Here is an 11,632-nt window from a genome sequence, read left to right as displayed (position 1 = left end):
CTTCGCCTCAGTTACAGGTTTGTTGTATCTGCTTCGAGCCTTCTTTTAAGGAAAGGATTCTTGGGCCGTGTTTTGCTAGGATGCCTCGAGCTCCGCCGAGGCTCCGGTGACCCAGAGCCCAGCCTTTCCTGGGCGGGGACCCGGCCTGGCGCGGCGAGGAGGAGGCGGGCGGGCGGGCGGGCAGCGCTTTCCCTCTTGCCCGCCAGGGAGAGCGCGCACTTGGCCGCGCCGGGCTTCCCCGAGGACGGAGAGCAGCTTCCGCAGCAGCTGAGCGTGAACGAGGCCTCTTGGCCAGGATGAGGGACGCCGAAGAGCCCTCCTTTTGCATTTGGGGAAGGGCCCGTCCCCAGCGCCGCCGCGCCTCGGCCTAGAGGCCGCCTTCCCGGAGGCTCCCTGCGCGGAGAAGAGCCTTGGGGCGCCGTCCCCGGAGGGAGGCGGGCGGCCTCGTCTCTTCCAGGCCCGCCCCTTCCTCGCCGCCGCCGCCGCCCCGCCTCCCGCTCCCCGGAGAGGCCGCCCAGCGCGGGGCTCTCGCCGTCTGCCTGGCTGCCTGCGAGCTCGGCGGGCAGCGCCTCCGCCCAAGCGCCCGCGTCGCGGCTCTCGAGTGGCGCTGGCCCGGGAGCTTCTTCCTCCGCCCCCCGGAGCCGGAGCGCCGCTTGGAGCGCCCAGGAAGGAGAGCGCGCCGGGGGGGGGACGGCGACTTCAAGGTGAGCCCCTGGCGAGGGAGGAGGGAGGCAGGCGCGCAATGGAGGCCTCCGGGGGGGGGGGGCTCCGCTGCAGCTGATGCCGGCGGGGGGGGGGTCAGTTGCCGTTTCTGCTGCCGACGCCTCTTGCAGCCCGACAGGGCCCAGCAAAGCCCCCCCCCCCCAGCTCTCCCCTGCCAAGTTTCCAGGGCGGTCATCTTGGCAGCTTCGGGGGGGGGTGTTTGTGTGTGTGCGGGGGGGGGGGCTCGGGGATTTGGCTGCCTCTTTCTTCTCTCTCTCTCCTCCCCCTTTCCGGCTCTGCCCCCCCCCCCCGCCCGGCCTGCCAAGGCCCCCTCTGGGCCAGGTAAGCCCGGCTGCCCGGCTTGGCTGGCGAGGGAGCGCTCAGCGAGGCGCTTCTCTTCATTCCCTGTTTATTTCACAGGGAACAGAAAGGAAGAACATTTCTATTTTGTTTTTGTTTTCTACTTTGGAATCCACATAGGAGGAATCTTCTCATCATGGTGACTAAATTAACTGAAATATTCCAGTCATGTAGCTTCTGGCGGTAGTGTAAGGGTTGTGTGTGTGTGTGGGGGGGGGGGGGAGTAACCAAAGGCAGAGCTAGGAATTAATGCAGGGCTGTCTTCTGCTTGTGGAAGTTAAGAGAACAGGAATAATGGTCTGGGGCGGATTCTCATTGGGAATCTGGCTGGAGATGAGAACTTCCGTGGTGATCTTAGAAAAAGCCCCCCCCCCCCATCACACTTAATAGAAAACGCATTTCAACATGCAGCAGCTGTAAGACTGCCAGCATTTACACCATCGCTGACTTAACTGTAGATGTCAGACTCTGCTTGCCTTGTTGGCTGTATTGGCACTACCGGGATGAATTTTTACTCTCCCAAAGAGGCCAGATGAGGCTTTCCTGTTTGTTTACAGAATGCATTTACTCCCGTCTGAAGTAGTAATGCAGGCGTCTTCCCCTCCACCTCTCAGATTTAATGGGATACACATTCTGTTCCTTTAGGGACTGCCAGTATTTTTGGTGGGTTGCTGTAGGCTGCAAAGAGTGTAGGTTTTTGTTTTTGTCTATGGCACTGGATGGAGAATTGAAGTATCTGAGGTTGCTTCTCCTCCCTGATCCCCCACCCCAGGCTTTCTTCAGAGACTCAGGCTGCTGTGCTGGCCCTTCCTCTTCAGAGGCCAGTGTCAAACCACCACACACAACTCCTGCATGGAATTTGTAGGTCTGGTTTGCAGAAATGTTTTTGTTGTTCAGTGACATGAATGTAAATGCGTGATTATGGACTACGCACTGCATACAGAACCTTCATATTGCTTGACACTGACGTGACCTGATAGGATCTTAGAGTTGTAGGGTCATCTAGTCTCAACCTGCTTAAAAACCACCACCTCTCATGGGAGTCCATTCTACTATTGAAGAGCTGTCAGAAAGTTCTTCCTGAGATTTCGTTGGAATCTCCTTTCTTGTAACTTGACTCCATTGGTTTGGGTCCTAGCCACTGGAGTAGGCGAAAGCAAGCTTGCTCCAACTTCCATGTGACAGCCCTTTAGATATTGGTAGATGGCTGTCATCTCTCCTTTTGGTTTCCTCTTCTCCAGGCTAAACATCCACAACTCCCCCAACTGTTTCTCATAAGGCTTGGTTTCCAGACTTTTGAACATCTTTGTTTCCCTCCTCTACACACATTCTAGCTTGCTAATATCCTTCATAAATTGTGATGTCCATGACTGGATACAGTACATTTTCGGGTACAATTCAAAGTGTTGGTGTTGACCTTGAAAGCCCTAAATGGCCTCGGTCCAGTATACCTGAAGGAGCATCTCCACCCCCATCGTTCAACCCAGACACTGAGGTCCAGCTCCGAGGGCCTTCTGGTGGTTTTCTCACTGCGAGAAATGAAGTTACAGGGAACCAGGCAGAGGGCCTTCTCAGTAGTAGCACCCGCCCTTGGAACGCCCTCCTGTCAGATGTCAAGGGAATAAACAACTCTCTGACTTTTAGAAGACATCTGAAGGCAGCCCTGTTTAGGGAAGTTTTTAATGTTTGACGTTTTATGCTGTTTTTAATGTTCTGTTGTAAGCCGCCCAGAGTGGCTGGAGAAACCCAGCCAGATGGGCGGGGTATAAATAAATTATTATTATTATTATTATCATGATCATCATCATTATTATTATACAGTACTCCAGGTGTTTTCTGATCAAGGTAGAATAGAGTGGGACTGTTACTTCCCCTGATTGGGACACTAGACTTCAGTTGATTCATCAAGGTCCTGGGGGTGAAGCAGTGCTTGAAACTCCCATTGTTCTAGGCACATTTTGCGACAGGGAATTTCATTAGCATGAGCTGTTTCTGAGCTCTGGGCGTAGTACTGCACCTAAGATTTCAGATTAAAACTGCAGAAAGGAAGGAAAAGAGGATTTTTTCTGCCTTCCTACTTCCAACCACTCTCTGAAGAATGGAGAAGAGACCCTCTTCAGAATATTTGGGTGGGTGGGCAGGGGAAGGACTCGACCATGTGAAAAATGAACATACTGTATTTTTCTGTGTATAACACTCCCCATGTATAATACGACCCCGTATTTTGTGGGGGGTCACCAACGCCAATCGCTCTACAGCCTGCCCGCCAGTACATTGCCGCGGCCACCAGTAGTCTGCACGCTAGCTGCCAAAAGCAAACTTGCCCACTTGGCGCAATCATGGCCGGTTGCACGCACGCCTCACCACTGCTGTAAATTGTCAGCCCAGTTACATCAAAATAATAGCCAGCACATGTTTGTCCACTCCCCCCCCCCCTGAGATTTTACAACCTCTGTTAGGTAACTTGTCCCAGTGGACTAAAATGGTAAACAAATCACACACAATTTTTGGAAAGCTATCCTGCCTGCTTGCCTTGGGAAGAATCTTACCCACCACAGACAACCAGGCAAGTAGCTATTTACAAGCCTGCTTTTGGAAGCAATAGCATTTTTTTTTTTTTGCAGCTCTTCAAGGGTATAATTAATAGTATTTTCATGTAAAGAACACAAAAACACAGGCTTTAATAACATACGGAGTAAGTGGCCAGATGATTCTTTCATTATAAAAAGAAAGGTCTAACCATTAATTGAAGGATATATGTGCTCCAGACTCACCTACGCAAGTCACTGTGGTCATTCATATGTAGTCCTTGCCTTACTCTTTTCTCTTATGGCAGAGCTTGCATGTGGTCTGGCTTTCATCTTTTAAAAAGATTTAGTTGTGACATATATTTAGTAGTAATATAAATAAAGTTGACACATTGTTTCCCTTGCACTCTGCATTCTGAGGGTGTGTACCTTTGGAAGGTGTGTTAATTATTGTGATTAGTTTTTGGCAAAGGTTAAAGACCTGGGCAAGTTGTCTGAAATTGTATTGTGAGGTTGGCAGGAAGGAAGATTTAAGCACTGATATTTTAAAAAGTTGTAATTTACAGGTATATTACCAAATGTCTGAATAGCAGGCTGCTGGATGACATGACACAAAGATTATGATTTCTGTTTTTCTCCATGCAATTATTTGTTTTGAAAACTCATGTAATGCTTTTGGTTTAATAGCCCATGTTATGGTGGCAGCAAAGCACAGCAGGGCTTATGTTTTATTGTGCAATAATATTCAGTGACGGAAAGCTATTCCTTTTCACTTTGTGCATTGCAACAGACTCTGTGGTTTGGTGCTAGGTGGCATCTGTGCATAGCCATCTTGCAACATCAGCACTGAAGCCGATGCTCTCAAACTTTGCTTTTCTGCAGAGATCTCTTTCTATTGCCTAGCAGATCTCTCTCACTGTGACCACTGCACTATTTTTTTGTGGGTGGGGGAGGGTATGTGTGAGGGTATGTGTGAGGGCAGGAAAGGGTAACATATGCTCACCTGCTGGGGTCAGAGCCACAACGCTTTCTTCTCAGCAGGTGTGCATTGCCTCTTACGGGGAGACAGAGGAGCAAGATGGCGGGGAGGTCAATGCAGGAGCACCAACAGGACCAAACTGCTTCAGAATGGAGTCTGCAGCGCCAGGTCATAAAACGCCTGTGTTATGGTCACCTATGCTGGCATTTAGGGTTGTGGTACAGGAACTTGGGGAGCAAGTAAGGTATGCTGGAGTCTTTGCTTCTGTGTTTAGCAAATAATGCTTTTCTATATGGGAGTGGAGGCCTCTGGTAAAAGTAGTGCCATGATGGGCCTGTGGGTTGCTATGCCAACGTAACTTTGCGATAGTTGGATCGTTCAGTGTCTCAGGAGGTTGGTGCTGAAAGTGGATGGGATCACATCAGCTTGCAGAAAACCTAACTTGTGGTCCTTGACATGGCTGTAGATAGGGTCAAAGCAAGGTCAAAGCAAGGCTGCCATTTTTTGGGGGGGGGAAATGGCCAGTTGCTCCTCCTGTGATTTGGTTATGTCTGAGGAACTTACATATCTGTGGCATTTACATCTGTTGGTATAAATGCACTGGGTGGGCCTAATAAAAAAGTTTGTGTTGCTAAAATATAAAAAATTAGTAATAAACTATATAGTTTATGTATTTTCAATATTTAATTTATATGTTTACTATATAGAAAATAGTAATAGACATTTTCAAAATGTACTGCATTTTCACATTTTAAGCTTAAAACCTATCCACGAAAAGGCTTAAAATGTTGGTGAATATTGCTCTGCCTTATATTCCACATCTAGTAAGTGTTTTTGTGTATATGGCTCTAATGAAATTTGGGGCTCTCGCTTCTTTATTGTCTGTTGTACAAAGAATGAAGGGGCTTATCCCTCCCCCCGCCCAAATCTCATTAGCAAATAATCTGGAATTTACAGAGGCTGAGTAAACCTGTTACCTTTTTGCCAGCATAGATGCTTTCATAATTTGCAGGACAGCATTGTTTGCTAAGGCCACTGAAAAACCGGGAGATAAGCAGCTGACAAATACTGCTATTTCTTGTGCTGCAGGACAGCCTATAATGGCAGATGTATTTTAGTGACTGTTTAGAGACACATTTTTGGCTGCCCAGTGCATCCAATTGGCTACCCTTTGCTGATGGAGTTTGTGCTGACTTTGGTTAACACAGGTAAAAACTGAGGTGAACTTCTGATACAGCTTGCTCCTTTCCCCTGCGGAAACCTTAATGGCAGACATTTGGGCTGCAGGATTATGTCTTGTCTGAAACTCATTCTGATTTCTTTAAGTACCTTCACTAATCAAGCAGGAGCAAAGGTTTCAATTTTTTATGTGTTTGGACTTCTTTGCAAGCCAGAGATGGGGAAGAAACCCCATGTATAATGCAAGCAATTTCTCATAATCCCATAAGCATTTTGTTAGTTGCTTTTACCATTATATGCTGCTTCTTTTTTGCACACCTTCCCCTAATACAGGTATTTGTGTACCCAGATTTGGATTAAAGAAGTGCACTGCAACATCTGGAGAAGTGTGAATTTCAAAGGGTTGCTGTAGTTTGGGTCTTACATTGTTTGGAGAAGTTTAAATTAGGCAGGCTTGCATTCAGATGTGAACAAAGCCAAATTTCCCTGCATTCCTTAGATAGGAGCATTTCATATGAATATTTCTAATTAGAGCCATGCAGGTACAAGGCAGAATACAGCTGTTCTCTCTCTCCCTTTCCCCCCACTAGTAGCCAAAACTGTTCAGGATTTATATAAATTTCTGCTTGAGTCACTTACGCATTCATAATAGTCAGTTCTGCCCCAAAAGTAAAACAGCTCCCCTTTAGAATACCTAGTGCAACACCTGGGGATGGAAAGAGGATTTAGGCACTGCATTAAGAAGCTTCATATATTAAACACCAGGAAACCAGTTGCTGAGAGAGCTTCCTTATCACAGACAACTGTACAGTTCTTTAAAAATTGTGCTTCTGATTCAGGTTCAAATAGTTCTGCTAGAACAATTGTGGGTTTCATCACATTACCATTTTTGTTAGCAAATTCTTCCTTGTGTTTGTCTTTGTCAGGGATTGCAGAGCAGGAGGTAATGCATACTGACCTCCAATGCCATACTACAGATTTTGCCTGTAACTCTGCTTTTAATCCGTGTCCTGTAGCAGAATGAATTTCATTGTACAGTTGGATATTGGGATGCAATATATCCAGACCGTTTAATTCTTGGGAGCCAATGACCCTTTAATTATCAGCGATCAAGACAGACCTGTTGAGAGCTGAATAATGCCATGGAAGGTAAACACTATTTCTGTACAAGAAGAAAACAAATTGCTCAGGAAGAGTATTTGCTTTAATAGTTATCTTTTGGGGGGGGGGGATTTTATTTGCCAGCTTATTTGCTGCTTTTCCTCAGAAAAAAGGCTTGTTTCATTGTTTGAGGGTGTCTAATCTTTGGTCATGCCATTGTGCAGTTGGGTTTTATTTTCCCATGGTACTGTTTCTTGGGATAATGTAGTTATTCAGTGTATTGTTGAAATGGGTTCCTCATGCAAACCCACTTTTTGAAGTACTCTGTCGATATCTTGGAAACGCAACAAGTTTGGAAGTAAGAAAAGTTGTTGTTAGTGGGCATTACTTTTGGTGTTGGAAGTACATGATCTCTTTTCTGAATTAGGTCTGTGCTTAAGAAGTTTTGGCAGCAGACCTGGGCTTGGAACCTGGATTGCCAATGAACAGCTGCAAAGCAGTGGAGGGAGACTTGTGTTTTCCAGTAGGGAAGGGGTGGCATGGCAGGAGGAAGGAAAGGGCTTGGCTTTCTCCTGCCTGTTGGTTTCCTGCTCAAGTCATCCCATATGCTTTCCTGATGTGTTTTGGTCATGCTGTGAGTGGAAAGAAGATGTATGTTGTGGGTGAGGAAGCAGCAGGTGAAATAAAGTTTAAGCATTCTGAGAGGGAAAATAAACCTTCACTTAGGAAAGCATTATTCTACCAGGAAACCCTTTCCACTGTTCCAGTCGACCCTTCCCCATCAATTTGCTAGTTTATAGAGCCATATATAACAGCACTGAGGTATTCTAAGGCTGTATTGACAGTATAGCCAACCAGTCCTTCAGAGTATCTTCTGTGCCTTGGCATCTTACGATCTGTAGCAGGATTTACTGAAGGATGAGATTTCCACAATTATTTTTACTTAAGGCCACCGTGAATACAATAACGATGATGATGTGATGTGGCATCTAGTACATAGCCCTGTAGCTGAGTCATTGTGGATCTTTGAATGCATAGAAACTGACCGACCGCCAGACAACCTGAATGATAAAAAAATCTCCGCTTGGGTTTGGAGGGTGATGCTTGGGCTCATCTGCTCCAGGCTTGTGTCTACCACCAACATTGGTTGTAGAACCTGAGGATTTGAATGCCTTTCAAGCAGTGTTCAAAATCCCCCAGACATCAGGTGTGTTCTGCGACTGGTTCTGGCCAGTTGTGACCACGTTGAGATCTGTGGATGCCAGGTTGGCAACTGGCAACTCCACCTGGCTGCTCTACCCACCAGCTTTCTTAAGCAGGTAATCAGAATAACTTATTTATTGCCAGTTATAGGTAGGTAGCCGTGTTGGTCTGCTGTAGTCAAAACAAAATTTTAAAAATCCTTCCAGTAGCGCCATAGAGACCAAGTAAGTTTGTTATTGCTAGCACGAAAGCTCATACCAGTAACAAACTTAGTTGGTCTCTAAGGTGCTACTGGAAGGAATTTTTTAATTTTATTTATTGCCTTTATATCCCACCTTTTAGGGATGCGGGTGGCTCTGTGGTTTAACCCACAGGACTTGCTGATCAGAAGGTCAGTGGTTCATAGAATCATAGAGTTGGAATAGACCACAAGGGCCATCGAGTCCAACCCCCTGCCAAGCAGGAAACACCATCAGGGCACTCCTGACATATGGTTGTCAAGCCTCTGCTTAAAGACCTCCAAAGAAGGAGACTCCACCACACTCCTTGGCAGCAAATTCCACTGTCGAACAGCTCTTACTGTTAGGAAGCTCTTCCTAATGTTTAGGTGGAATCTTCTTTCTTGTAGTTTGGATCCATTGCTCCGTGTCCGCTTCTCTGGAGCAGCAGAAAACAACCTTTCTCCCTCCTCTATATGACATCCTTTTATATATTTGAACATGGCTAACATATCACCCCTTAACCTCCTCTTCTCCAGGCTAAACATGCCCAGCTCCCTTAGCCGTTCCTCATAAGGCATCGTTTCCAGGCCTTTGACCATTTTGGTTGCCCTCCTCTGGACACGTTCCAGTTTGTCAGTGTCCTTCTTGAACTGTGGTGCCCAGAACTGGACACAGTACTCCAGGTGAGGTCTGACCAGAGCAGAATACAGTGGCACTATTACTTCCCTTGATCTAGATGCTATACTCCTATTGATGCAGCCCAGAATTGCATTGGCTTTTTTAGCTGCCGCGTCACACTGTTGGCTCATGTCAAGTTTGTGGTCAACCAAGACTCCTAGATCCTTTTCACATGTACTGCTCTCAAGCCAGGTGTCACCCATCTTGTATTTGTGCCTCTCATTTTTTTTTGCCCAAGTGCAATACTTTACATTTCTCCCTGTTAAAGTTCATCTTGTTTGTTTTGGCCCAGTTCTCTAATCTGTCAAGGTCGTTTTGAAGTGTGATCCTGTCCTCTGGGGTGTTAGCCACCCCTCCCAGTTTGGTGTCATCTGCAAATTTGATCAGGATGCCCTTGAGTCCATCATCCAAGTCGTTGATAAAGATGTTGAATAAGACTGGGCCCAAGACAGAACCCTGTGGCACCCCACTAGTCACTCTTCTCCAGGATGAAGAGGAACCATTGATGAGCACCCTTTGGGTTCGGTCAGTCAGCCAGTTACAAATCCACTGAGTGGTAGCATAGTCAAGACCGCATTTTACCAGCTTCTTTACAAGAATATCATGGGGGGTTCGAATCCCCACAACGTGGTGAGCTCCTGTTGCTCAGTCCCTGCTCCTGCCAACCTAGCAGTTCGAAAGCACGCAGTGCAAGTAGATAAATAGGTATTGCTCCGGCGGGAAGGTAAACGGCGTTTCCGTGCGCTGCTCTGGTTCGCCAGAAGCAGTTTAGTCATGCTGGCCACATGACCCAGAAGCTGTACGTCGGCTCCCTTGGCCAATAAACGAGATGAGCGCCGCAACCCCAGAGTCGGTCACGACTGGACCTAATGGTCAGGGGTCCCTTTACCTTTATCCCACCTTTTTCCTATGAGGAGTACATGGTTCACCCCTGCTCAGTTAATCCCTATAACAACCCTGTGATGTAAGTTAAGAGGCTGTGACTGGCCCAAGGTCACCCAGTGAGCGCCATGGTGGAGTGGGGATTTGAACTCTGGTCTCCCAGATCCTAGTTTGACACTCTGACCACTACACCGCACTGGCCTCCTGGTGCACATCTGCTATGAGTAGGTAAATAAATATGGTGTAAGCAAAATGTCACTTAGAGGAGGATCTGAAATATTTTCCTTGCAGCTTGCATTTGTCTTATTCTGGATTGTTTTATTTGATGTTTCAATGTACTGTAAACCACTTTGAGATTTTTCTTAAAAAATAGAGAGTGGTATAGATATGAAGTAATAGTAATTGTAATAATTTCATGGCAAAAAGGCATCTAGACATTCTGTTGTGGCAGCTGTAACCTAGGTTTAAGGTGCCATTTAGTGATTAGCTTATATATTTGCGTTTCTAACACTGCTTTCAATAATGCAACACTTGACCATCTATGACTTAAAAGAATTTGCAGAGTCGAGTCTCGGGTGTGCAGAATGATAAATACCCCCCCGCCCTTTATAATGAAAAAGGTGGGTTTGTTTTGAAGCGAATTGAGGTGAGACTATAAAACTCACTTTGCCTGAAACAGAAAAGGCGGCAGATTATTCTGGTGGTGTCTCCTTGGGCCACATGAGCTTGTCAATAGTTTAACTTGCCAGAGCAGAGGCACTTCAATAGCCATGGACATGTCCTTCACTGCACAGTGAACTATTTGGTCAGATAATGTCTGTTTTTACTTCTTGCAGACAAGTGTTTGGCAAAGGGGGGAGGGAGGAATCAGTGTGATATTAATGCTATCAATTATGTAGCTATCAATTACAGGTTTCAGGAAAATAAATATGAGAATTTGCGCTTTGAGCAGACACAAATTCTGCATTGCTTAATTTGTTTTTTTATTTGTAAATACCATATTGCTACATTGAAATAAGATTTGACTCTAATACAGTCGTACCTTGGTTGTTGAATGCCCTGGAACTCAGACGTTTTGGCTCCTGAATGCTGCAAACTTGGAAGTGATTGTTCTGGTTTACGAACATTCTTTTTGAACCCGAACGTCCAATGGGGCTTTCGCGGCTTCTGATTGGCTGCAAGAGATTCCATTCGACTTCCAAGGTACGACTGTATATTGGTCTGGTTCTCTCTGGGTCTCGCTAAACTAGAGTTTGACTTGCAGTAGGAGTTATGGCCCTACACCATTGCTTCGTGTAAGTCCCATTGCACTGGCTTATATTACTAAGTTGTAACTGCAACAGAGAGAGTTCTGCACACAAACGGAAAGCTAAGCAATTTGGGAGTAGAGAAGGGCTTACTGAAAAACACTCTGTAAGCCATTGAGTTAATTTCTGATCTAGAGATGCTTTGCAAAAGTATCAAGGCTTTTAACCTGCTGCTGAATGTAGCTTGCTTTATTAAATGTTCAGTTTGTTAAAAAAAAAAAAAAAAGTTGATGGAAAGATCTGCGCTGGTGATTTGTGGAATCCTTACTTCACATAACATGAATGCACATGTGTGTGTTGTTGTACCTCTTTGGCTGTTGCAAATGACTACCTTGTGTAAAGGTCAGAAAACTTTACATCTTAGTTGGTGTGGTTGCATTGTGTAAACAAACTAATCTGTTAAATCAAATAGTTCAGGTGATACTTAAATTGTTGGCATAGCCTCATGTGCTGCTGTTTAAGGTGTCAGTATAATCTCCATTTATTGCAAAG

At 45.9% G+C, this 11,632-nt stretch overlaps 1 protein-coding gene across 1 annotated transcript in view; it reads left to right on the top strand.

Annotated features, from left to right (window-relative positions):
• Positions 1 to 277: 277 nt before the first annotated feature.
• C5H1orf21 (chromosome 5 C1orf21 homolog) overlaps positions 278 to 11,632 on the top strand; it is a gene marked incomplete at its 5' end in the record, with an annotated part of 152,227 nt that continues 140,872 nt past the window's right edge. The window contains one exon of the mRNA XM_077928103.1: positions 278 to 704. Coding sequence (XP_077784229.1) covers positions 278 to 704 — 427 coding nt within the window. The remainder of the gene's footprint in view (positions 705 to 11,632) is intronic.

The sequence above is a fragment of the Podarcis muralis genome, chromosome 5 (genome assembly GCF_964188315.1).
Source record: "Podarcis muralis chromosome 5, rPodMur119.hap1.1, whole genome shotgun sequence".
In the NCBI taxonomy this organism is placed as follows: Eukaryota; Metazoa; Chordata; class Lepidosauria; order Squamata; family Lacertidae; genus Podarcis; species Podarcis muralis.
The sequence above is the reverse complement of the archived record's forward strand: the minus strand, read 5'-3'. Positions and strand labels throughout refer to the sequence as shown.